The sequence below is a fragment of the Mus pahari genome, chromosome 5 (assembly GCF_900095145.1).
Source record: "Mus pahari chromosome 5, PAHARI_EIJ_v1.1, whole genome shotgun sequence".
Classification (NCBI taxonomy): domain Eukaryota; kingdom Metazoa; phylum Chordata; class Mammalia; order Rodentia; family Muridae; genus Mus; species Mus pahari.
Window position 1 is genome coordinate 69,281,483 of NC_034594.1, and position 22,415 is coordinate 69,303,897.

At 49.1% G+C, this 22,415-nt stretch overlaps 1 protein-coding gene across 5 annotated transcripts in view; it reads right to left on the bottom strand.

Annotated features, from left to right (window-relative positions):
* The window catches only part of Hdac4 (histone deacetylase 4), a 224,323-nt gene that overhangs the window by 24,267 nt on the left and 177,641 nt on the right, over positions 1-22,415 (bottom strand). For 3 of the 5 annotated variants that reach the window (XM_029538938.1, XM_029538935.1, XM_029538936.1), the window contains 8 exons: positions 18,586-18,840; positions 15,829-16,015; positions 14,039-14,172; positions 11,467-11,572; positions 7,830-7,876; positions 4,467-4,574; positions 2,383-2,438; positions 1,365-1,452 (listed from right to left, as the gene is read on the bottom strand). In XM_029538938.1, the coding sequence (XP_029394798.1) occupies positions 1,365-1,452; positions 2,383-2,438; positions 4,467-4,574; positions 7,830-7,876; positions 11,467-11,572; positions 14,039-14,172; positions 15,829-16,015; positions 18,586-18,840 (981 nt within the window). Of the gene's footprint in view, positions 1-1,364; positions 1,453-2,382; positions 2,439-4,466; positions 4,575-7,829; positions 7,877-11,451; positions 11,573-14,038; positions 14,173-15,828; positions 16,016-18,585; positions 18,841-22,415 lie in introns of all 5 variants that reach the window. The other 2 variants (XM_029538933.1, XM_029538937.1) reach the window with 1 other exon arrangement.

Genomic DNA, 22,415 nt, shown 5'->3' on the forward strand with positions numbered 1-22,415 from the left:
AGAGAGAGAGACACAGAGAGAGAGGGAATGAGGAAAGCTTTCTTTTCTACAGGGTCATTCATCTGTGCTCAGTGCAGACTGTGGATGGATGCCCGGGGAACTCACAAACACAAGAGCCCTTCATGCCATGCACCAGGTTCCTGGTGGAAGGAGGAACCATTGGTAACACTGTACAGTAAATGGATGGGTACTGTAAAGGAGTCATAGCAGTATCTATGTGTGTTATTATCATGCATTTTAATACCAACTGTTGCCCTGGGGAACATGTCCCCCAGTGCTGGGAAGACGAGACTGTCTATGTGGGTCACCTGCTGACTTAGTTGTTCCCAGAACATAATTGTCATGCCTATATTGCCACCACCTACATGGCACTTCTGTTTTTTTTTTTTTTTTTTGCCACTTCTCTGCCTGTTCCCTGAGGAAGGGCCAGGATGCAGGAGGGACAGGCTCACTGTGTGTAGAGAACGACACTGCCTTCCCTGCCTTGCTCAGGCCCTGTTCCATATCCAAGCTGACTTGTTCTTCCGGTTTATATTTTGTTGGTACCTTTTGAAACTGAGAAGGGCTTGAAATCCAAATGCTATCCCAACCTGATGTGGGCTTAGTATAAAGGACGTTATGAGACATCAGTACTAAAGAGTTTTTGTGTGCAGGTATATTAGAACCACTGGTCTCTTACTGCTTTTCACATAACATACAATTCTGCAGAACAGGGCCACCCAGCACACATGCCCTGAAGACCACATCTCTCAGCCAGGACCAGGGTGATCCAAGCCTGGCAGAATCCCAGGGTGACTCTTTTCCTGGTGTTTGGAGCTTATGACACTTAGGCACTGTAACTAAGGATTGCTGACAGGCACACCCTACACCTGTCTACTTATGGGACAGTGACATTTGGCTTAACTCTCAGAGAAAAATCAGCCACTCCATAGTGGGGTTATGAGAAGCTGTGTTCATTCAGGACGATGGAGGCATAGTCATGTGTGTGGAGTGAGTGTCAGCTAGCGCAAGTGGGCAGTCCAGGTCCATGTCCCCAGGACAGAGCATAGAGAAAGGATGAACATGACTTTCAATTCTCCAGCTTCCTAGAGACACTGCTGAGGACCAGCCATGGTGGCAACTCTCACTATGGGCATAATCCTGCAGGACAGGGCCCATGAGGTTAGGATCAGTTGACCAAAGTCTTGAAACCAACTTCTAATGGATGCAGGCTTCTCTGATCACTGAGACTTTCCAGAGAGTTCAGTTCCCCAATTCCAAGTATCAATAGAGGACAAGGCCCAATGCTCACTCAGGCTGTCCACTGGGGAGACAGGTGGGCATGCATGTTCTTCCCAGAACTGGTTAACGAGGCATCTACTCACCCAGTCTACAATGAGGATCTTGCTCACATTCAGCCTCTGCTGGAGAAGTTTGGCTGCTACTGCCACGGAGTTAAAGTAGCAGAAACCCCTGCAGAAGAGACACCTAGTTATTGTTTTTTACACCATTCATAGCAGAGCATCGTCTAAAGTCCCTATGAGGGTTCAGTGAAAGGCCAGCTGGTTCTTCTGGGGACCTCAAGTAATGCTCGTGATGAACCAACAGATTATAGACACACGAAGCCACACTAAATACACATATGCCATAGATTCACAGGCATAGAAGCACATGTGCCACATAAGATCCACCCATCAGACACACATACTACCCTTCACAGACACATATGTACACATCATTATTCATATAACACACACCACAGAAGATATCTACTCGCCACAGACAACCTCCCCAATCTCAGATATACACACAGGCACACTTAAGTGCCTATACCCACCTACAGATACAACATACAGGTATACACAAACAGCACAAATATACACAGATGCATATACATATATCAGATAGATGCACACATGCACATACACTGAAGACATACAAACACTGTTAATGGTTAATACTGGTTAACTTGACAGGATCTAGAATTATCTAGAATATATCTAACTGGGTCAGCCTCTGGGGAAGGCTCTGTACAATTATCCTGCTTGGTTAAAAAGGTGGTAAAACCCATCAAAAATGTGAATGGTACTATTCCTGTGGGCTAGAGAACGGAACCATCACCACACACATCTTTGGCACAGCCTCCCTGATGTCATACTCATTTTTTACCAATTGAACCATCTCTCTGATACACCCAATGGGGAAGCTAACATGTGGCAGTGCCCATACTCCTCGTCCAACTGCATGGGCCTCAAATCACATGTCTATGTTGGCTGTGGGCAGAGGAGACAAAGCAATACACCCCGGGTGATGTGCACAAGGCCATTCAGTTCCTCCCCAGGCTCCCAGATGCTGACCCAGCCCTGTTACCCATGCTTTTAATCAGCCTGCTTGCCCACTTACATGGGTGTGCTCTCCTCGGCATGGTGTCCTGGGGGACGAACCACAGCAAAGCCATTCTGCAGATGATAGCAGACAGTGGAAATAGTGAGGAAAGATGTTTCTTATGCACAAGATCGTCACTAACTTCAGAATTCCCAGAAGGATGCTGCTTCTATCACTATGGTCACGATATGGACGGGGGATGGGGTTAGCTGAGCCCTGTTTTGCAGGCAGTCTGGCTCCATTTTTAAGGCATGTGACCTGAGGACTGACAGTAGACCCTCTGTTCTGTTTTCAAGTGCCTATGAGTCAGGGCTGTCATTGGAGGGCATGTGGGCTAGGGTCCGGGATAGTCTTGTTACGTGTTGTCCACCAGCAGCCTTATGGCAGACAAAGATACAAATGAAAGAAAGCTGGGTATGGTGGTGAATGCTCTAATCCCAGCAGGAAGATCAGGAACTTGAGGCCACTCTCAGCTAAGCTGTGAGCTGGAGGCTAGCTTGGCTAAATGAGAACTTGCTTTCTCATCCTCTAAAAAAAATACAAAGAATACTCATATCGGGAGCTGCTGGATCCATGTCACGCCTCAAGCAGGTATTGGGCTCACCTCTATCCTGACTGCAGCTTAGGTGTTGGGGGAACAGACAGCTCATACAGTCTCCAACTCTCCTCCCACCCAGAAGAACCACTACAGAGCTAGCACTGGATGGCATGGTTGCACAGCCCACTCCCTGCTGTTCATACTTTACAGAACCAACTGTACACCCCTGGGACTGCTGCTGTGAACACACTCAATAGGCATCTGACTCTTCACCAGTACCAAGAAGTGGCCAAGCTTTAACTGAACACAAAGAGATGGGCTGACTACTAACAAGGGTGCTAGATAGACTGCTAAGCTGGCTCCTTAGGACAGGACCTGGCAGTGGTAAGGCTGGGAAGCAGACCTAAAAGACAGACGCTACATTGTGATGTTCAGCATTGCCAACTTACTTCAACTCTGTGTCTGCGCGCTGCGCGAGTCCCGGGCACTGGCTTCTAACAAACAGTTAGGTCTAACACGTCTCAGATCCCACCTGCCTCTTGCATTGAGCAGACAACTGCGTGGATGGTGCTGAGCAGTAGCTGAGCATGGCATGAAGACATACCAGCACTCACAATGAGTGCAGATGAACTCCCAAGAGGCATTTCCCCATGAACATCCTTATGAAAAGCTTCCATAGTGCATATAACCCTCCACCACCAGGCCCACATCCTTTAGCACACTGTGGTGAGTAGAAAGATAGCGCGGTGATTCTGAGTAAGGCCATGTATGGGCTAGCTCTGCAAAGCCTCTCTGCATATGTCACAGTGAACTGAGATAGTCCCTCTTTTCTCCAGGATACCCATTTTCCTTGTAATGATGTCAGTACTTCTGGCCTTCCAATTTGGGGAGATCTAAGCCACCTCTCAAGTAGACAAGGCTATTTACTTCTGGGAAAAGGGTGGGCAGGAGCTGTCAGTGATGGGGCTCGGCCTTCACAGCAGCCTGCCCCTATGTACCTGAGAGGCACCCTGGCACGGGAGGGTACTTGATTTCTGCTAGGGCTCAGTGTGCTGGGACAGTTGCTATCTGGTTCAGTAAACATCCTGTGGGTCAGACAACTACATAAGTAGGAGCCTGCAGGGTCCACATTGCACTGGTTTCAAGATCTGCCACACGCCCAAATTGGCATAGGTCAGAAAAGTATTAAGTTTCCCAAAAAGATCACAAGATACTCTCTTTCGACTCTGTCTTATCCCAGTGTCTCTCCACCAGTTTACACTGTTGTAAGTCAGGTGTGAATCCAGCAGCCATTAAAATGTCTCATTTTAATTTCAATACTGCTGATACTGAGGAGATGGGCCACATGAACAAACACTTGCTAGGCTCCTCAGCAACTGGGAAAGTTAAAGGGCTCCACTGATCCATCACAGAATGTGAACAATGCATTTTTTCCAGAATGGGAATGTCCACATCATCCTGGACAGGAGCTTCCTCGCACCAATCCTGTCCAGCTCCTCACCAGAGGGCAAAGGGCAATGGGCAGACCTTCCTCGTGTGGCCTAGCTCCACCATGCTGACTGACCTTTAGCTCTCCTGTAGCCACCTTGAAGACCAGCTCCACTACACAGCCTACAGCCAGGCGGGCTGCCCCAGACGAGTGCACCTCATTCCATATGGTGTCGCTGTCCACCTGTGGAGAAAACGCTCCTCCAGTGAACCACATCCTGTGTCGCTATCACTGCTGTCACACATTTCTTTTTGAGATTTGCCAAAACAGTAAACACACAAATAAAAGCAAGTGACCAGAAATACCATGTTGTGCCCACCAGTAATACCCCCTTCCTTTCAACTTGCTCTAACAGACCTGGGCTGACAGTGAGCATCCTAGCCTACTGACTCCCTTACTATGTAAAATGGAACTGGCGCTAAGAGTTATGCTATCGATCAGAACATGAAATGGAACAGAAATTATAATGAGTGGCTCTATTATGTGTAGAATTTAACTGCAAGCCTACTAAGGACAGAGTAGTTACAAGAGACCAGGACACAAGGCATAGAAAAAGAACTATTAGGCTTGTCCCAGGTAACAGAAAGGTGGCCTGTTAGCTTCCTTCCACTCAAAACAGAAAGCAGGGCCAACCATTTGTCTTACTGGCTTGGGCAAAGGAGAACACATTACAATTCTTTAAAATCACATTTGTATGTGTGCCCATGTGTGCACTCACGTGTGTGTGTGTGTGTGTGTGTGTGTGTGTGTGTGTGTGTGCTTGGACCTTCAACACCATCTGCTAACTGACAGATACTGATCATCAGTAGAGAGGAACAACTCTTTCCTGCTTTTCCACAAGCTTCACTCTCAGAGATAAATGATTTAAACCTCTTTTATATGGGTGAAGACACTACTGTAGTGGGTACTGAGCAGGGGCTATGTTCTTTAAATAGCTCCCAAATGTCAAAGGAATGCCTCAGAGGCATCACTATTCAAAGTGGAGACCTTGGCTTGTGGTCCTATGCAGATCAGCTCTGGCTGGAGAATCACATCTTTACTATTGGCTCATTATAGTATCAAAGGTGACAGACAGTGCAGCAGACACTACCAGCTGCCTTGTGACCCCCAGGGGGCAGCAGTGTCCTGGGCAGCCCAGCAGTGTCCAGGCCAGGCTGGAGGCTATAAGCTCAATGATCATTTCCTTCCCATGTGTGAAGAAAAAGCCTGGCTTTATTTTATTTTTTTCTTTGTACTTTTTTGGTGGCTGGAGAGTCAGCCATAGGTTCTGGGAACAGAACACTTATATTTTTGGTTGTGAGCCTAGCCTTTAAGGGTGGAGCCATCTCTCCAGCCTGAGCCTGACTTTATTGAAGAGCATGCCTAAGACATGGGCCAAGACATGGGGAAGGGACTACGCATGACATGTGCCAGTTCTTTCAGGACTCTCTGTAGACTGTACTCTCTGGGCATCACAGGTAAGTGTCTATAGCCTGGCCAAGCTCCTTTCTGCACAGAGGAAGGAATAAACCCCAGGATTCCAGGCTGCTAACATGGCAAGACTTTTCTGCCATTTTGTCCCCATTTTTGTCCCCAGCTGCTTCCGTTAGGGTGGTGATGCTAACAGGAGCTAGAGGAAAGTGCTTTATGGGAAGTACAGACAGAAATATCTGGGAAATGAAATTGAATCCTGACAATGGAGCATGTGGCAAATCTGGGTGAGCCCTGGGAATCAGGGGGCTCAAGCTGCAGTTGGAGGAGGTAGAACCTAGCAGAGTCCAGAATACATTTCCAGGCAGAGTTGGGGCAGGAGCAGAAAGTCGCAGACACAGGTCTTGACTAGTCTGAAGTTCACAATAATTAGGTGAACAAAACAGAAGAGTTTTTATTTGGTTTGTAAAAAAAAAAAAGATTAAAAGTATTTCAAACTTTTACTTAACAGAGCTAATAAGGATTGGATTTTAACATTCTAAAAGAACTACCATATGATGGAATCAGCAATGCAGTAGCTTCCAGGAACAGAGGGAGGGGCCTGCCCTTAGGTCCCCACTCCTCATCCCAAACAGTTCTCCAACAGCATCTGCACTGCTCTTTTTGACACCTCAGTGGGTGGAGGGGGAGCAGGAAACCTTGGGAGGAAAACTGAGTCCATGGCTGTAGCAGAGACCCAAAGAGTCCACTAAGCCAGAGCTTCCAGGCTGCCTTGCTGCCTCCGGGCCTATCCAAAAGACCTAAGATCCTAACTCCCTTCTGTAGGCTGGGCCCCATGGGCTCCCCTCACATCTGTTCAGTGTGTCTGCATTCATTTGGCATGCCGGTTGGACCTCAGATCTGGGGTTAGTTGTGCAGGAGTCTGCCTGGGTTTGACCCCTAGGTCTGAGCTTGCATTTAGTTTTCATTTGCAAATTATAAATGCTGCCTTGCACAGGACCCTCTGGCTGCAGGGCAGTGCAAATCCAAATCTTTTCAAGTTGGGCCAAAAATTTGCCCTCAATTAAGAGATTGTAGCCTATTTACAATACAAAACAAAATAACTCCAGGAGAGCTTGGTGGTAGTATGAATAGATGCCATCATTCTCTTTCTGACGGGGCAATTTTCAAAGCAGCGATTTCTGTAAAGACTCAGGAAGAAAACAATTTTGTTTCATTTCCATAACAGAATCCAGACCTCAGCTTCACCTCACAATCTGCGATCAAACACAGCACAGGTTTTGCTAGGACAAGTGTGGCCGTGTGCTGACCCAACACACCGAGGTGCTGTTGTGACCTGAAGGTCAGAAGATCAGACAGGAGGCTCGGTCCCACTTTCTCATCCCAGAGGACAAGAACTGCAGAACCTCTGCTTCCTGAGGCCAGTTTGGCAGCACAAGCTAGGGTTGTCTACACAGGTGGAGTAGATGTCTTGACGGCTGCCTAGTTCTTGGTCATTTGTGTGTCTGAGTCAGTTCTCCAAGTGACTAGCTACTCGTATCACATGGCTATGGCTATAGAAATGCAAGGCCACCATAAACCAGAGAATGTCTTACAAATGTCATCTGATCCATGGATGCTCTGGTCACTGCACAGAAAACCATCTGGAGTACAAACTAGAGCGTGGCAAGAAAAGGCCACAATTCCCTAAGAAGCCTCTGTGGCCTGTATGGACAAGCATGTAGCACTGCTGTGAACATAGGCCATGAGGCACAGTGTACACATGAGGTGCACAAGAGCTGTGGCCTAGTAAGATGCATTGTTAGACAACCTTCCCCAAAGAAAGGTGCCTGAGTTCGGTGAAAGAAAAAAATGCTCTCAGCTCTCAGTTCCTTTGAAGCCCCAGATGGCCCCGCCTACCCCATAGTACTGTTTATGGAAAACACCTGGCAGCCATTACCCACTCGAGAGAGCAAGGCAATGATTTCTGTGACCACTGGGGCCCTGAGAACAAACAGGACATTATTTACACATTAAAGAAATGCTTACCCCAACACCACCACAAGGAAGCCTGACAAACACGGAGGTCAGTGAGCCTGTAGGGAGAAGGACAGGGTCAGAAGATCAGGGGAGCACTGGCTCTGTGAGTGCCCAGTCTGAAGAGCATGCTGTGGACACTAGGACAAGACTGGTTCTTAAGAGTCCCACGGGTTCTGCTGCAAGACTCTACCACCAGGCAGCAAGGGCAAGGAGAGTGGCTCTGCCAGAGTCTGAGAGGAAGCAGCTTTTTATGGGTAGACAGCCACAGGAGGTGGGAGTGGGCCCCTGAGGAGTTGGCATAGCCTTGCACAGTCCAGACACCATGCTGCCCATGCATCTTGTGGGTAGGGGAGCTTGTCTGTACCTGACAGTGTTGCTATTAAAGAACAGACCCTCTTCTGTTGGGGGTTGGCAGATTGAGGGGCTAGGGGAGGCTGGTTGTGTTTACATATCTGCCTGGAGTTCCAAGCATGGATCTGAGTAAACTCGCCCATTCCTGGCCTGCAGCTAAATGTACTGAGTCATTATGGACAGTGCAGGAACAAGGACATACCTGCATATTTCCTGCTACTATGAGTCCTCAAATTCACACGGAGGCAACAGCACTGTGTGGCCTTCCACTTCCTATTGTTTCTTGAAGGTTAGGGCACTTGGTTCCTACCTGGGCCAGCTTCTTACTACCCCTGCCATTCTTCCTTAAATGGACAAACACCCCAACCTAAGTCCAGGGCTTGGTCTTTATTTGCATATAAAAACATGGGGAGCAGAACAGGAGCAGTAAATCCATCTTTCCTTCAGTGAGAGGTGGGCAACACGTCCAAATGTTTTAAGCTTTGCATACTTAGGTTCTTGCAGCAGAGGGGAATCTCCTGGGGGGTAAGAGTTGGCCATGTAGGGGATGGAAAGCTCCTCTGCCCAGACACTGAGCCTTCCTTCAGGAAATGCATACTGCTTATGTGGTGGCCAGGGCTATGGAAGTGTATCTCCCTTTGAAATTATAGCCAACACTGTGTATGTTATAGATGTCAATCACTGGAATATTGTCATGCTCATAATCCAGCCAGAAAAAAAGGAAAAGGGAACTTTATCATCTATTAAGCAGAGAAAGCACTCTTGAGTAGGAGGCAGGACATCCTGTTCACGACAAGGATGAGCTTGTCGTTAGTTTACTCAAGGGTCCCTGCTCTAGACTGATTATCTTTCAGGCCAGCTTAGGTCACAGCCTAGCTCTAGCTGTAGGTGGTTTGGGGTCACAACCGTTTCAGTCAGGCTGCACGTGCCTGAAGTCTAGTCTTAAGGACTATGTCTACTCACAGCAGATGGAGGGCTGAAGTTTTAGGGTGTGGATGAGGTAGGAGAGACATGGACATGCCTTCTGTAACTCACACTCTCTGTGGGAGCCAGATTTTTAGAGGTCTGTTTTGTCTGCTTTAGAGTCACCCAAGCCAGGTTCTCCTCTTCAGCACTGCTGTTAGGCCCCTTCTTATTTCTAGGGATGGCATCCAGCCCACCACACCTGCCACTCACTTCAGTCCCATATGGAATGGCACATCAGTGAAGAACTACAAAGGGTCTTTGTACACAGCAGATAAATGTGTGGATTGAAAAAGGAAAGAAAAGCACAGCAGTATTTAAACATCTAATTAGGGCTATGTTAACAGAACTTGGGGTAACTATTACAATGTTTTAAGTACTTAGGTCAAAAACATTTGTGTAGGTCTGTGGTGAGGACACTGTAGAAACTTAAACATGGGTCTTGGGGGTTAGGTGGCGATGGAAGAGGTACTTTCTGCAGTGTCAATGTGCAAAGTTTAGCAAGAAGGAAAATGCAGAGTGAGCTATGGGTACCAGCTGCACCCAATGACACAGGTATAGCAACAGAGTCCACCACATAGTTGCTGGGACGCAGGGATGAGTACAGGGTGTAGGGCATGGGGAAATTATTCTAAAAAAGAAAGAAACCCAGGCAGAAATGGGCTTCAGGAGAGTGGTACTGGCCATAAGCTGAGGAGTAGTGTTCACATGACTGGTGGGCACTGAGTGATCACGGCCTAAGCCTTGCACAGACACTTCAGTTCCACAGGGCACACAACTAGTTCTATGAATGTTCTGGTTTGAAACTAGCTTAAAATTCAAAAAATTCAGTAACTTTGGTGGGTTGAGGAAGGGATGGCTAAGGAATGGCGTGTGTCTAGGAGGGCACTTGTCTAGCTGGCTCTGTCCTACTCCTGTGTAGAGAGTACTCTATAGCCAAGGGGCCCATGTGCAGGACAGTGGGCTGTAGAGGGCAAAACAAAAGGCATGGCCTAAAGACTGAAAGTCCCAGAAGACCCACGATGGCCGTGCATCCAGCCTGGGTCAGCAACAGACAGTACCTGGACTACACATCCCAGGCTATTCTGACTGTTTCCCTTGGGGCCACAGGGCTGTCCTCTGGCTGCCGAGCAGCTTCTGGCTTCATCTCATCTAGGCTGGCAGTGTTCCCCAGTGGCTGAGAAAGAACACTAAGGAATGGAGCTCCTAGGCTACGAACGGCCTGCCCTCCTGTTTACTCCACAGAAGTAACAGTGTTGGGTGGCAGGGACAGGAGGGAGGCAGAGCACACCCCAGTTCTCTGTGGAGTGCCTCGTGCCATGCCCTACTATTCACTCTTAAGACTTCCTCATTGTTGCCTGCCAGGGTCTAACTCCTGGGATCTGTGTAATCTGGCAAGAGGCACCCTGAAATTCTAGCATAAACCCACCCCACTCCCACCCCCTTCTTGGTACTATCCTAGACCAGGCACCAATACAGAAGGGCTCTGTGCCAGCACAGCATCAAGAGCATGGAGGACACGGTTTGCTGGGAGCCCTCACTGGCAGTGATCTTTGGACTGGCTGAGCACCTGCAGAGGGGTCCTCTGTCTCCCGATTGAGGGTGAAGGCAAGCACACAAAGGGCCCACAAAGAGAGGGTGGGAGGGAGACGGGCTTAGTGCAGCCCAAGAACCCCATTGTGGGGCCACGACCTGAAGTCAAGAGTCCCAAAGAAGAGAGCAGAAGCTTTAGCTCCGTCTGTTTCTAATGCCTGCAGTTCTAGATCACTGCAAAAGTCACTGTCTCTGAGTAGTTGGGGTTTGTGGGGTAAGCTGGGTTGGTGATGCACGGTGCACTCTGGGATTACACAGGGCCCCACAGTTTGTCAAAGCCTACTTTTATTAGATAAAGCCTAATAGATAAATAGATAAAGCAGATAAATAGATAAATAGATAAAGCAGAGCCTCATCCTGCTGGTGATGCAGGATGAGTCTCTGCTAGCCAGAACCTGCCCATAGAAGCGCTGACTGACAGGGGCAAGACTCAGCTCCCTAGTCTGTAACCAATGGCTTCAGTTTGGCCAGGCCGGGGACTCTTCAGGCCTCCTCTCAGCCTTCCCCTCAGAAGTCTTAGAAAGGAACTGCAAATAGGGCAAGTGCTGGGTACTCCTGGTCGTAAGCATTCCTGAACGGCTTCCAGAGCTGACTGTGCCCTAGGTTTCTCTGCACCGTGGCCTTAGTAGGAGCCAACCTTCCTGTCCTGGCCAGCAGGACAAGGGCTGGAAACATCACTTGCAGGAGATCAAACCTGGTAGGGATGTAAGGAGGTCTCGAGTACCTAGAAGTTTCTTACTGTCCAGTTTCTGTCTGTTGAGAGGATTTGTGCCATAGAGGAGTGTGTGGGCCTCTGAGTGCACTGTCTGCAGCTCTTCCAATGTGGCCTTGCGTCCACGGATGCACTGTGGGACACAAAGGGAGAACATATTTCTGTGTCAGCTCAATCTCTACCATGACAAGGCCACTGCCCCAGAGGGAATGCAACCTGAATATGGGGGTGGGTACATGATTACTGACTTTTTGAAAAGTGGAAAACAAAACAGCACATAACATCCTATTTCAAAATATTGTAGATGGTTTATATTTTAATCATAGCTTTGAAAAACATTTAAAAAGATAATTCTGCTTTTCAACATGACACCCTTTACTGTTACAAAAATGATTTTCAATAAATTATTATTTTGTTTTCTGAAACCAAGGTCTGGGCTTAAAATAGCAGGAAGCATCCAAGGAGAGGGAGCTGCCCGAGCTCCTTCTTGAGGGGCCTCAAGCCATTGCTCTACCATCGCCCAACAGTAGTCCTTTGTGGGACCCTTTGTGCATGGTGACACACTGTGCTCTGTCACCATGGCTACTGTGCTCTTAGTGCCACACAGGCACTAAGGATTGAGGAGAGGCAGCCACCTTGCTTTTATCTATTTCTGCTCTTACTCCTGCCTGGCTCCACCTGCTTTCTTGGCTGAGAATCTGCCTCACAGTTCCTGCCTGAGTGTACTTTCCTGGGAGGGGACAAGACATTAATGAATGCTAAAAACTGAAGCATGCCTCAGGGCAACATCTGGACACAGGATGGCTAGTTCATCTTGCAAGGCCAGCTCAACAAGAGAGGAAAGAGGATTTTTCTCTGACTGTGTAACCTGGTCAATGCTGCCCCCCAGTGGCATAGCGTTCTGGTCAGACTTCCAAAGCAGGTGCCCGTGGCCTCACCTTACCCCTGTTCATCACCTCCTATCCAGAGGGCCTTCAGGAGTGGGTGTGGGACCGATACTGAGACATCCTCAAAAGTGAGATACAATACGAGTGGTAAGGGAGACAGGGGCAATGTGAGCCCTGGGCTAAACCTAAACTCTGAATTCTCCAGTGCATAAGGGAGGGCAGGTGGGCTCATAGACAGGAAACAGAAATAACTGCTCTTCCATGAGGTATTTACTGGCCTTTTAGGTTCCTTGTGCCCTAACCTATACTGATGTGCAGGACAACGTGAGGGACAGATGAAGGGGTGTTCCTAGCTGAGAAGACACAATAGGTTCCCATGGCAGGTACTGCAGGCAATCCTGGGAGGTAGGTGATGTCAGCCTTAGGGCACAGGGAAGGGAATGAAGGCTCACCCAAGACTAACAGCTCCCAGGCACAGGACCCTGGTCTCTGTGCCTGCCCTACCCAAATTCATCCTTCCTCCTCAGAGCTTAGGACTCCTGAGTGCACAGGACCTGGGAATGTACACCTGCTGTGTCATGACACAGGAACCCAGAGAGGCCTGACATGATCCTGGACAGAGCCCTTTTCTATGTGACCTGCTCTGCTGTGGCCAGGTGTGGGGTGAACACTGCATCCACCGGCAGGTAGGCCAGCCCTGCTGAGGGCAAGCATGGCACCTGGGGAAACTGAGTACCAGTACCCACAGTGACAACCCTATGTCTGCCACACAGCTCCTTGGGCAGAGACACTGGCATAACCAGAGGCAAGGCTAACCATGCTGAGGGGCACTTCCTACACTGGCTACTGCCTCATGGAACTTTACGTCTGAGCAGGAAAAGGCCCAGAGTTCTCCACATATCCTCAGAGCACCTTTCTGATATGTACAACAGGAGAACACAGTCTCAGCGAAGCCGACAGGTCTGGGGGCACATGTGGGCTGGCCTTCCCTCACTTCATAAGCATGGATATACACACTGGTCAGCCACAGGGAGCAGCTGAGAAGTAGCTAGGAAGAAGGCAGGGATAGCCAAGGGGAGTCAGCCTGGTACATGGGTTTGAGAACACAGCAGAGTGGAACATCTTCTGTAGAAGAGACCGAATCTTAGGGAAGCAGGCAATGTGCCCTCAAGAGTTCATGGAGAGGAGGCTAGATACCCAATATGGTAGTGCTGGCACTGCGGATCTGGCAGAAGGTGACTGGGAAATGAGGACTTCACTCTTAGAAGTTATTATGGCTCAGACCTGGATGCCTAAAGTAGTTCTCAAATGAACAGGCTGTCACAGAGCAAAGCCAGCTCACACAGCAAACTGTCTCCTTTCTGCTTCTCTGTTACGTTGTGGCTTAGTCAGGAGATTCTCACTAGATGTTGGTACTCTGTTTTTGATCCTCCAGCTACTAGACCTGTGAGGTGGTAAACAGACCTCTTTGCTTTATAAAGTACAAGCCTCAGGTATTCTATCACAGCAATAGAAAAGGTACCAAGACAGGCTTCTCAAAAGTCCACAGACAGTAACGGAAGGAGGTGAGAATACATAGGCAATGTTTCCTGAACCCTCTCCATTACTACAACATGAATACAGACTGGTAGAAAATATGGATATAGCAGGCTGGAGGCCATGTCCTGGCATAAACAAGGCAGAAGTGGTCTCTGTCCCCACAGACCCCATACCTCACACTTGCCACGGAGTCCAGTCTCCTGCAGGCGAGACCAGATGCTCTGGATCCTCCCAGCATGCTCTGGGTGGCTGTTGGTGTTCCCACAGGTGCACTGATGCTTCAACATCAGTGTGTCATATACAAGACCTACAGTGGAGCAGAGCTAAGTCAGGGTAGTCCCCACGGCTGAGCCACCCAATGCCAGAAGGTGGTCCTAGGATAGCAGCAGAATTCCCAGGAGGGAACAGAGCAGAATTGGTTCTTGGTTCAAGTTCATCCCCACCCTCTTTCCAAGCTGGTACTAGAGGATCTTGATAAAAGTATAGTCACAGATCCATCACTGGCCAACACTGCAGTTCAGGAAGACTGGCTACACTATAGGGCCAAGTTATGGATAGAAAGGTGAAAATGTTAAGACAATGACACTGAGGTCTGGGTGGCCTCTGTGCTACACTGACTTCTAGGAATAGCAGGTGTTGGTCCCTCAAGGCCTGCCTGCATGGTCACTGCCCAGGCTCTGCAGCAAGCAAGTTAGTTAGGTGGGCACTGTCCAAGGTACCAGAAGGTCCAGGGTTTTGTGGCTTGCCAATTTCGAGCAGCTCAACTTGGAGGTGGGGTGGGGGTTGGGGGAGGGTGAGAGGTGGCATGTACCTGCTTACTCAAGATGTATTCAAGAATACAAAGAGAACAGGACCTCTTACGTGAGATGCATATGCAGATGTGAATCAAGCAAGTGCATGAACATAGCCTATAGCTTTGGACTGCAGAACTGAGCCAGTTGCAAACAGGAAGGTCTCTTCTGACCAGCCACAGAGAACAATACGAGCTACAGCACTGAGCACTGTTTGCATGCAAGTTGCCACCAAGGTTATCATTGCAGAGTTTCCCTTATCTGAGTTGCAGTCCTTTAAGGACATGTTAATTTCAGCCAACGGTCAAATACTCATGGACAGAACACTTGGTGGGTTCTGTGAGGTGCAATTTTATTGACTGTTTGATTGATTGATTAGGTAATTTTAATTTTGAGATATTAATACTGAAACTTTTCCCTAAAATAGAAAGTTTCCTTCTAAGAAAAGAATATGACTATAGTTGCAGTGTTCTTCAAGACCTGTGAAGGATCAAGCCATTCTGTATTTATGTAACTTCCCTTCATTTCATTACAAAGAAATGTTAAATCAACAATACAAAGAACCATCCTAGCTTCTTTGCTTGCCATCACAGGGAACTCTTGGATGGGGTGGTATGGCCATCTTGAGAAGATAATCTCTGTCCCTGCAGCTGTGGTCCACTCTCTGCTGAGCTTACTCTGGACCTTTAAGGAGAAAACTAAAGTGGCACTGAGACACTCCTTCCAGTCCACAGGGCAGGTGCAATGCCAGAGGGGGAGGGGTCCAGAGTCTGCTCGGCTCCAGCAGAGTTTCCACTAACCATGCTGTACAGGTGTCACGGAGCCTCCTGGCAATGCTCATGTCCTAGGCTTGGTTTAGGAGAATATATGCACAAGATTAAGCTGCTATTGCTGCTGATCAAGAATGAAGGCTGGGAAGCCCCACACTAGAGCACAGGTGGGACTGCTTTCTTCAGAGGAAAGAGAAGGTAGTTTTCTGAGGTTTTGGCTAGCCCCAGAATAAGAGGACTATGGTGTGCCCCATGACTGAGTGGTTCTCAGGCCTGGCATGGTGCTGGCTGCTTGTCTCTGGACAGCTGCAGGCTGCTCCCTTAACCTTTTATTAGTGGTTACTCCACAGCTCCTCTCCCCCACATCCTATCCCCTACTCCAAACAAGAGGTCATGAGTTACCTGTGGTGAACCTTGGCTTGGTGGGGGGCTCCTGGACCGACATGGGGAAGGTGGCAGATGCTGGGGAGGACTGTGCCCGAGACAGAGGTCTGTGGCTGCCAAATGACACAGGGATGCCAGCGGCCTCCATAGATGCTTGGTAGTTTCTTAACTGGTGGATCCTCTGCTGCTCCAGTAGGAGGGCTTGCTGCACGGCAGGAAAGAGGGCCATTAGTGCAGACCATTTCCCATCAGTCAGAGACACTTACTACACAGTCTCCCCTAGCCACTGACAGGCCTCTCTGCCATGGGACAACTAACCACTAACCACGGATGCATGCCTCCTAAACATGTGCCATGATCTGAGTGGGATCATAGAGGAGAAGATATTTGACATACAAACCCCGTTTAAAAGGATGGGGGAGTTGCCATCTCAAAGGCCACAGGGAGATGTGGTCCAGGTGGGCTTGGGAAGAGTTCTCTGAAGAGATGGTGAGCAGTAGTGGAGGGGCTAGTAATGGACAGGAGTCAGGTCCTTGGCTGGGAGACCATTCTGGCCAGCATGAGAGTGGGTCAGTGAGTGTGCACCGCCATCCCTCCCTCCACAGGTTCTTCTGGTAGTGAAAGGGTGACTAATCTGTGGACCAAACTTGGCAGGAAAGCAAAGACAGGCACAGAAGGGCCAGCTCTAAATCACCTACTGTGTTCCTACCCTGGCCTTTGACCATCTAGTATTCTCATGCTAGGAAGGACAGACTATGGGAGAAATGAAGGGACATGTTACTAAGGGCTCAGGTGCCCAGGAGGGTTGACAAGGACATACAGTGGGGGAGGTAGAATCTGGCTGGTCATCTGGGAAGTATGGGGTCACCACCCAGGGGATTAGCACCCTGAAGGACGTAGACCCTGATAGGGAATCTGGGGACTGTCAGAGGTGCAAGTCCTCATGGGAAGTAAACCAGCTCAGTAGAGTGAGGCAAAGAAGAGATTTCCAAGGTTGGCCTGGCCAAGGCAGTAGTGAACACTTCCTAGGGCCTGAGAGAGCTGAAAATGGAAGCCATGTTATTCTATGCCACTGCTGCATATTAAAAAGATAATCTAACTCCAGCCCACACCCACAAACTTCATCCCAAGTCCTATTCGGTGAACAGATCTTCTGGAAAATGCTCACTCCTGAGAAACAGCAAACCCTGAGCTGTGAACAGATGAGAGGAACTTTCTGAGGACAGGAGGGGAACTGCAGACACTGGGACACAGTAGGGAGGCAGGGCACCTCCAGGTCAAAGCAGAAGGCCCAGAGCCTCCCCAGCTTGCACCTCCATGGGGCTTAGGCCATTAAACAGTTGGCTCTGAGTGTTTTTCCCTCTGTGCATGTCCACCAACTGTTCTGTGCCTCTGATCCCCATGAAGGAGCTGTATTGATTGTTCTCCAGAGAACACAGGAAGTTAGGACTCCTAAGGACTGTCTCATGCTTGGAACATCTGGTGTCTATAAGACATCAGTACTGAAAGCAGCTACTGAAATATTCTGACGTACATCTGTATGGTAACAATACTGGGTTCCAACAAGGTAGGTATTGGCTTCCTGTGAGGGTCTACTCCAGACATGACAAACACACCCATGTCCCTTTGGGTCTCTAACCCTGAGGGAGTGGACAGTTCTGGCCAGGAACTGTTCCATGTGCCTGGCTCACAAGACTGATGGCATTTGTCACCCTCTGTGAATTCTACTAGACCGTAAGAGCAGTGGTTATGTGTGAGGACAGACTATGGGGCCTATTCTCAATGGAGATATTCAGGAGAAGCTAAGCCATCCTCATGCTGTGGCTGCTATCCAGCTGTTCCAGGGACAATATGAGAATGAAAGTCTTCCAGGTGCTTGCTGGAAGAACCCTGGTTTAACCAAGTGCTACAGAGTAGCAGAAGCTAAATCTAGAGTGTCATTGGACTGAGGAGGGGCCTGGCTGGGAGAATCCTGGAGTCCAGCAAGCAGGGTATCCTTATGAGCCTATGTCTTAGAACAGTACCCAGGTAGTGCTTCTTGGGAATACAACTGGAGTCTACAAGTCTGGATCCCCTAGCTCACCTGTTACTCCTGAGGCAAAAGCAGCTTCTCTGGGGGTTCCCTGGCTTCTAATCTAGGGTTTTCTAGACAAGTGCCAGTTTTTCACTGAAAATTAACAGTCAGTCACTGAGCCCCTCAGTCCCTGGCAGTCTGCTACTGTTACTGCACCCTGAAGCTCACTGTCTGCTGTGAACTGGAAGGATGGTTACTATAATAGCAGCACCCAGGGTCCCAGTCTCATCAGACCTTGACTCCTCTTTTTGTTGTTTGTTTTTGAGGCATGGTCTCACTATGTAGCCTTGGTGGGCCTGGAACCCAGTGTAGACCAGGCTAGCCTTGAACTCACAGAGATCTGCTTGACTCTGTCTCTCTAGTCCTGGGATTGAAGTCACGCACCATCACACCCAGCTCCTTTCTGATTAACACCCCAACTCCCCCGCTCTGCTCTAGTTCTAGTGGTTATGCTGAATCTCACCAACACTTGTTTTTGGGTTATGATTTACAGCCTCCCATACCAGAGGAAAAGTGCAGGCTGGATGACTGAGAAGGTACATGTACACAGGTGCCCAATTTTTGAGTACCTGAGAGTGTACAACAAACACACCCCACCTCTCATGAAGGCAGTAAAATGGCTAGGGTCAAAACAGTGAGTGTCTGTGATTCAAAGGTCAGGAGAAGCCGAGGGTCAGCTGCCTGCTGTCCTCATTCCACACCTGTCTGAAGAGTAGCTCCTGTTCAGTGGCGGGGCGCTGGCTGGGTTCTGCCTCTCGAGTGGCCTCCACTTCTTCCTCCTCACTCTCAATGGGCTCCTGCTTCACCTGCACACCAGCTAGGGAGGGTTCCTTCTGCCCAGGTATCCGATCTAGGTAGGGCTCATCCAGCAAGGCCTGGTGTTCACGGAGCTCCTCCTCTGTCTCCTCTGGGTGGCTCTCAGGCTGCCGAGGTGGCTCGCTAGGTTTAGAAATTATCTGCAATACAGAGGAGACAAAGGAAGTCAGGATAGTCATGGGACTTGAAGAAGCTCCTCCACATTTGTATGATCCAGGGCCAGCAAGTTCTATTTACCCAGACAGCATGGACCCTAGCATTATCTGAGACACACAGGAAATGATGCTCAGGGCTAAGGTAATATGGCCTGCAGACAGAGGTAGACAGATACTAGGTACTCAGTGCTCATGCAGTGTTTCTGTGTGCCAGGTAGGAAAAACTAAGGTTGCAAGGGTCAGCTCACTGTGCAGAGGTGAGTGAAGGTAAGCTCGAGAGAGGCCGCAGGTGTTGTGAGTAACATCCTCCTCAGACGCCACCTAGCAGGGCATGCTGTGGCTAGAGAAGAACAACAGAAGCAGATGTGAGGTACCCTGTGTCAAGAACCTGGCATAGACTTGGGAGGGTCCAGAAGAAGTTCTCAGAAGCTGCCTCTCTGGAAGCTTAGGGAAGTCTCAAATAGAAAGGCCCTTCAGGACATACCATCAATCTGTGGGGGACAACACTGGTGGTGCCAAGCTCCCCAGCTAATTTTTATGAAGCTACCACATGGCCATGAAAGCAAGATTTCCCCAGTTATGTTCTGAAAGCCTAACCTGCTCAGGAGATCTCATTCCTAAAACCTCAAGACACAAAGCCAAGAGGAGGAAGCCAGGGAGACACTGACCACAGTGCATCGCTTCTTACCAGATAGATGAGCTCTGTGGGACACGGGATGGTAACAGTGGAACTTGTCCTGTATCTTAAGCATGCTGAGTATGAACATGCATACAATGGGGGTGGGAGCTGAGTGAAGTCCTAGTCATGTGAACTGGCATGGCTGAGGTTGACATATTGTACATACGTAGAATAGCACATTGTACACTGTAAACAGCCTCAATAAAGCTAAGTTGGCATGAATTGAGCCCATGCCAACTTAGTGAACTGTCAAGCCTCTCCCTAGCTGACGGCACAGACCAGGTAGGCAGGCTTCATCAAAAACTGCACTGTTAAGTATTTGCTGCCCTTCATAGGTTGTGATGTGCTAATGGCACCTTACTCCTGGGTATCCCAGACTCTTAACCCTGATTTTGGGTAGGGGAAGGGCAACTGACACCATGCTGGCAAGCACCAGGCAGGCTAACTGGTAACAGAATGAGGTGAACTGGGTGTCTGATGTCAGGTTTGTTGTCAGGGCCATGGCAGGGATGGAAGTGACAGAGTATCTTTAGATGACATAGAGGAAATTCCCTGGGGAAGTTGGTTTCACCTGCTAGGGATTAATAGCAGAGGGACAGCCAGGACCCGAGAGGAAAGAACAAGAGAAGCTGGGTGGATGAGGCTGGGAACAGCCTAGGACCTGTGGAACAGGCTGCCATTGCCCAGGAGCTCACAGGCGTAAAGGAGGTGGCAACAGGGCTATGGATGCAGAGACAGACCACGGGGCTCAGAACATGGCAGAGGGCTCAAAGAACTTCCTTTCGGCCCTGGGTGGAGAACAGCGGGGAAGTGCAAGCTGCAGTCTGGCTAGAAAGGTTGAAGTATAAGCACTGGGATGCAGACGGCAGGTTAGGACTAGGGATGGCTACCTTCAGGAGGCATAAGTTGAGGCAGAGGCAGAAAGGTGGGCCTAGAAGGATAGGTGCTCAAGCAGTCAGAGCCCAACGGAGGCCCTCTCTTCCTCCGTCTGTCTGCCTCTGTCTTTCTCTGTCTGTCTGTCTCTCTCTGTTTGTCTCTGTCTCTGTCTCTGTCTCTCTCTCTCTCTCTCTCACACACACACACACACACACACACACACATGAGGGGGTCAAGAAAGGCAGAAAGGTATTACCGCTGTATGGCTGACCTGCCCAAGGTGACTGGGTAGGACACTATAAAGGCTCAGCTCTAAGTGGTTACAAGTGCCCAGGGATAGTAGTCCAAGATGGACCTGAACTCAGGTCCCTCCCTACTTTAGCTAGGGTGGCACTCAGAAAACAAAGCAACTGTTCAAAGTAGGCCATGACAGGTAGAGGCAGTCATAGGAAAGGTACAGGGTGTCTTCTGAGAGGAGGAGGCAGTATATGTGTGCTGTGGGCAGACAAGCTCCGTTCCTAACATGTTTATTATTCAACACTGGAGAAAGGTGTCAGAAGAGCACGCATGCCATTCACCTCCCATTTACAGCCTGGCTAAAGGAGAAACAGACAGAGGAGCCTTTCCTCCCAATACCTTTATGTGAACAGCTGAGCCTCATGATGCTCACAACAGTCTCTATCTTATGGCCCCACAGGTATCCACTAACAACTTCTGTGCTCCTTTCTGGCTTGAACACGTCCTGTGTTCTTTTTGGAGTCATCTTTCTTCAGTGTCCTTGTACCACCTATGGTTCTGAGTACCTTCTATTTTTCTTAAGGTTACAGTTCAAAGTATCCCTCTGGACAACATTCAACTTTCCTAAAGGCTGGAGTCTGACTAGTTAATCTGTGAATGTAAAGGAAAGCAATGTCCCCTTAGAACCCTGGGCTCCTGTTAGCTGGCCTGTCTGTCACCTCAGTGTTGACTGTCCATGGCTGAGGAGGGTACCTCTGAGGAAGTTGGGGGGGGGGGAAGTGCTCAAACTAGTACATGGTTGTGGCTTCTACTAGCTGTGCCTGATGCTGGGGAGGCCCAGGCTTCTTGCTTTTGGTTCCTGTCAAATGGCCCCCACTGCCAGGACAGGCTTCCCTGTTTTCTCTCCAAGTTGGGTACAGTTTGCTGACAGTGTGAGAGCTCATTGATGCTACACAGGCAGGTCTGCAGCCTTGGCATAAGATAGGCAGGCAGAAACTCCAGAACGGGGAGCAGGGAACAGGGAGGCTCTCAAGGGGCAGCAGCTTGGCTAGGCCTCCCTCTAGAGGATGTCTATCAGGGATGCTGCCATGGCAACAAGGGCCACTGAGAGACCTGTCAATGATGCAGAACAGGCCATGGCCTGCAGTGGCTGGGCCACTCTGCTCAGCACTGACGCAGGTGCTGGTGCAACTAGGCTTCATGAGCCATAGTCACAAATAGGATTCTCTGTCTCCTTTGAACTTATCTTTGCTTCTTTGTGGCCACAGAGATAGGATCTTCAAGCAGAGCTGGCTTAGGGAAGCAAACCTGGCCTCAGGCAATATAACAAGAGGCCAGTAGGGAGGCAAGCAGTAGCTTGCCAACATGTCAGTTCCTGTTGTCTAGAGGCCTCTTGACATCAGGACCGTGTTTTATCAAGGGATGAGTGCGCGCGCGCGCGCGCGCGCACACACACACACACACACTACCATATCCAGAACAGCGGGATGAAAACATCAGACTAGAGTTCAGTGCGAGAACCCCACTGGCAAGCACAAGGTATTTAAAACTATTGGATGTTCATAAGTAAAATACCCATAGCAGTCCAAGTTCAAATATACAAAAGAGAGTGAGACTCCGTGAGGCCAATGCTTGGCCTCCACAAAGAGCAAGTGATCTTGTAGACCCACCATTGCTGTAAGAACTGCTTTCAGCTATGGGGAAGATGTTCTGGGTATAATTTCTGACTTTTCAAAACAAGGCTGTGGTGAGGTGGGTCTGGAGGCAG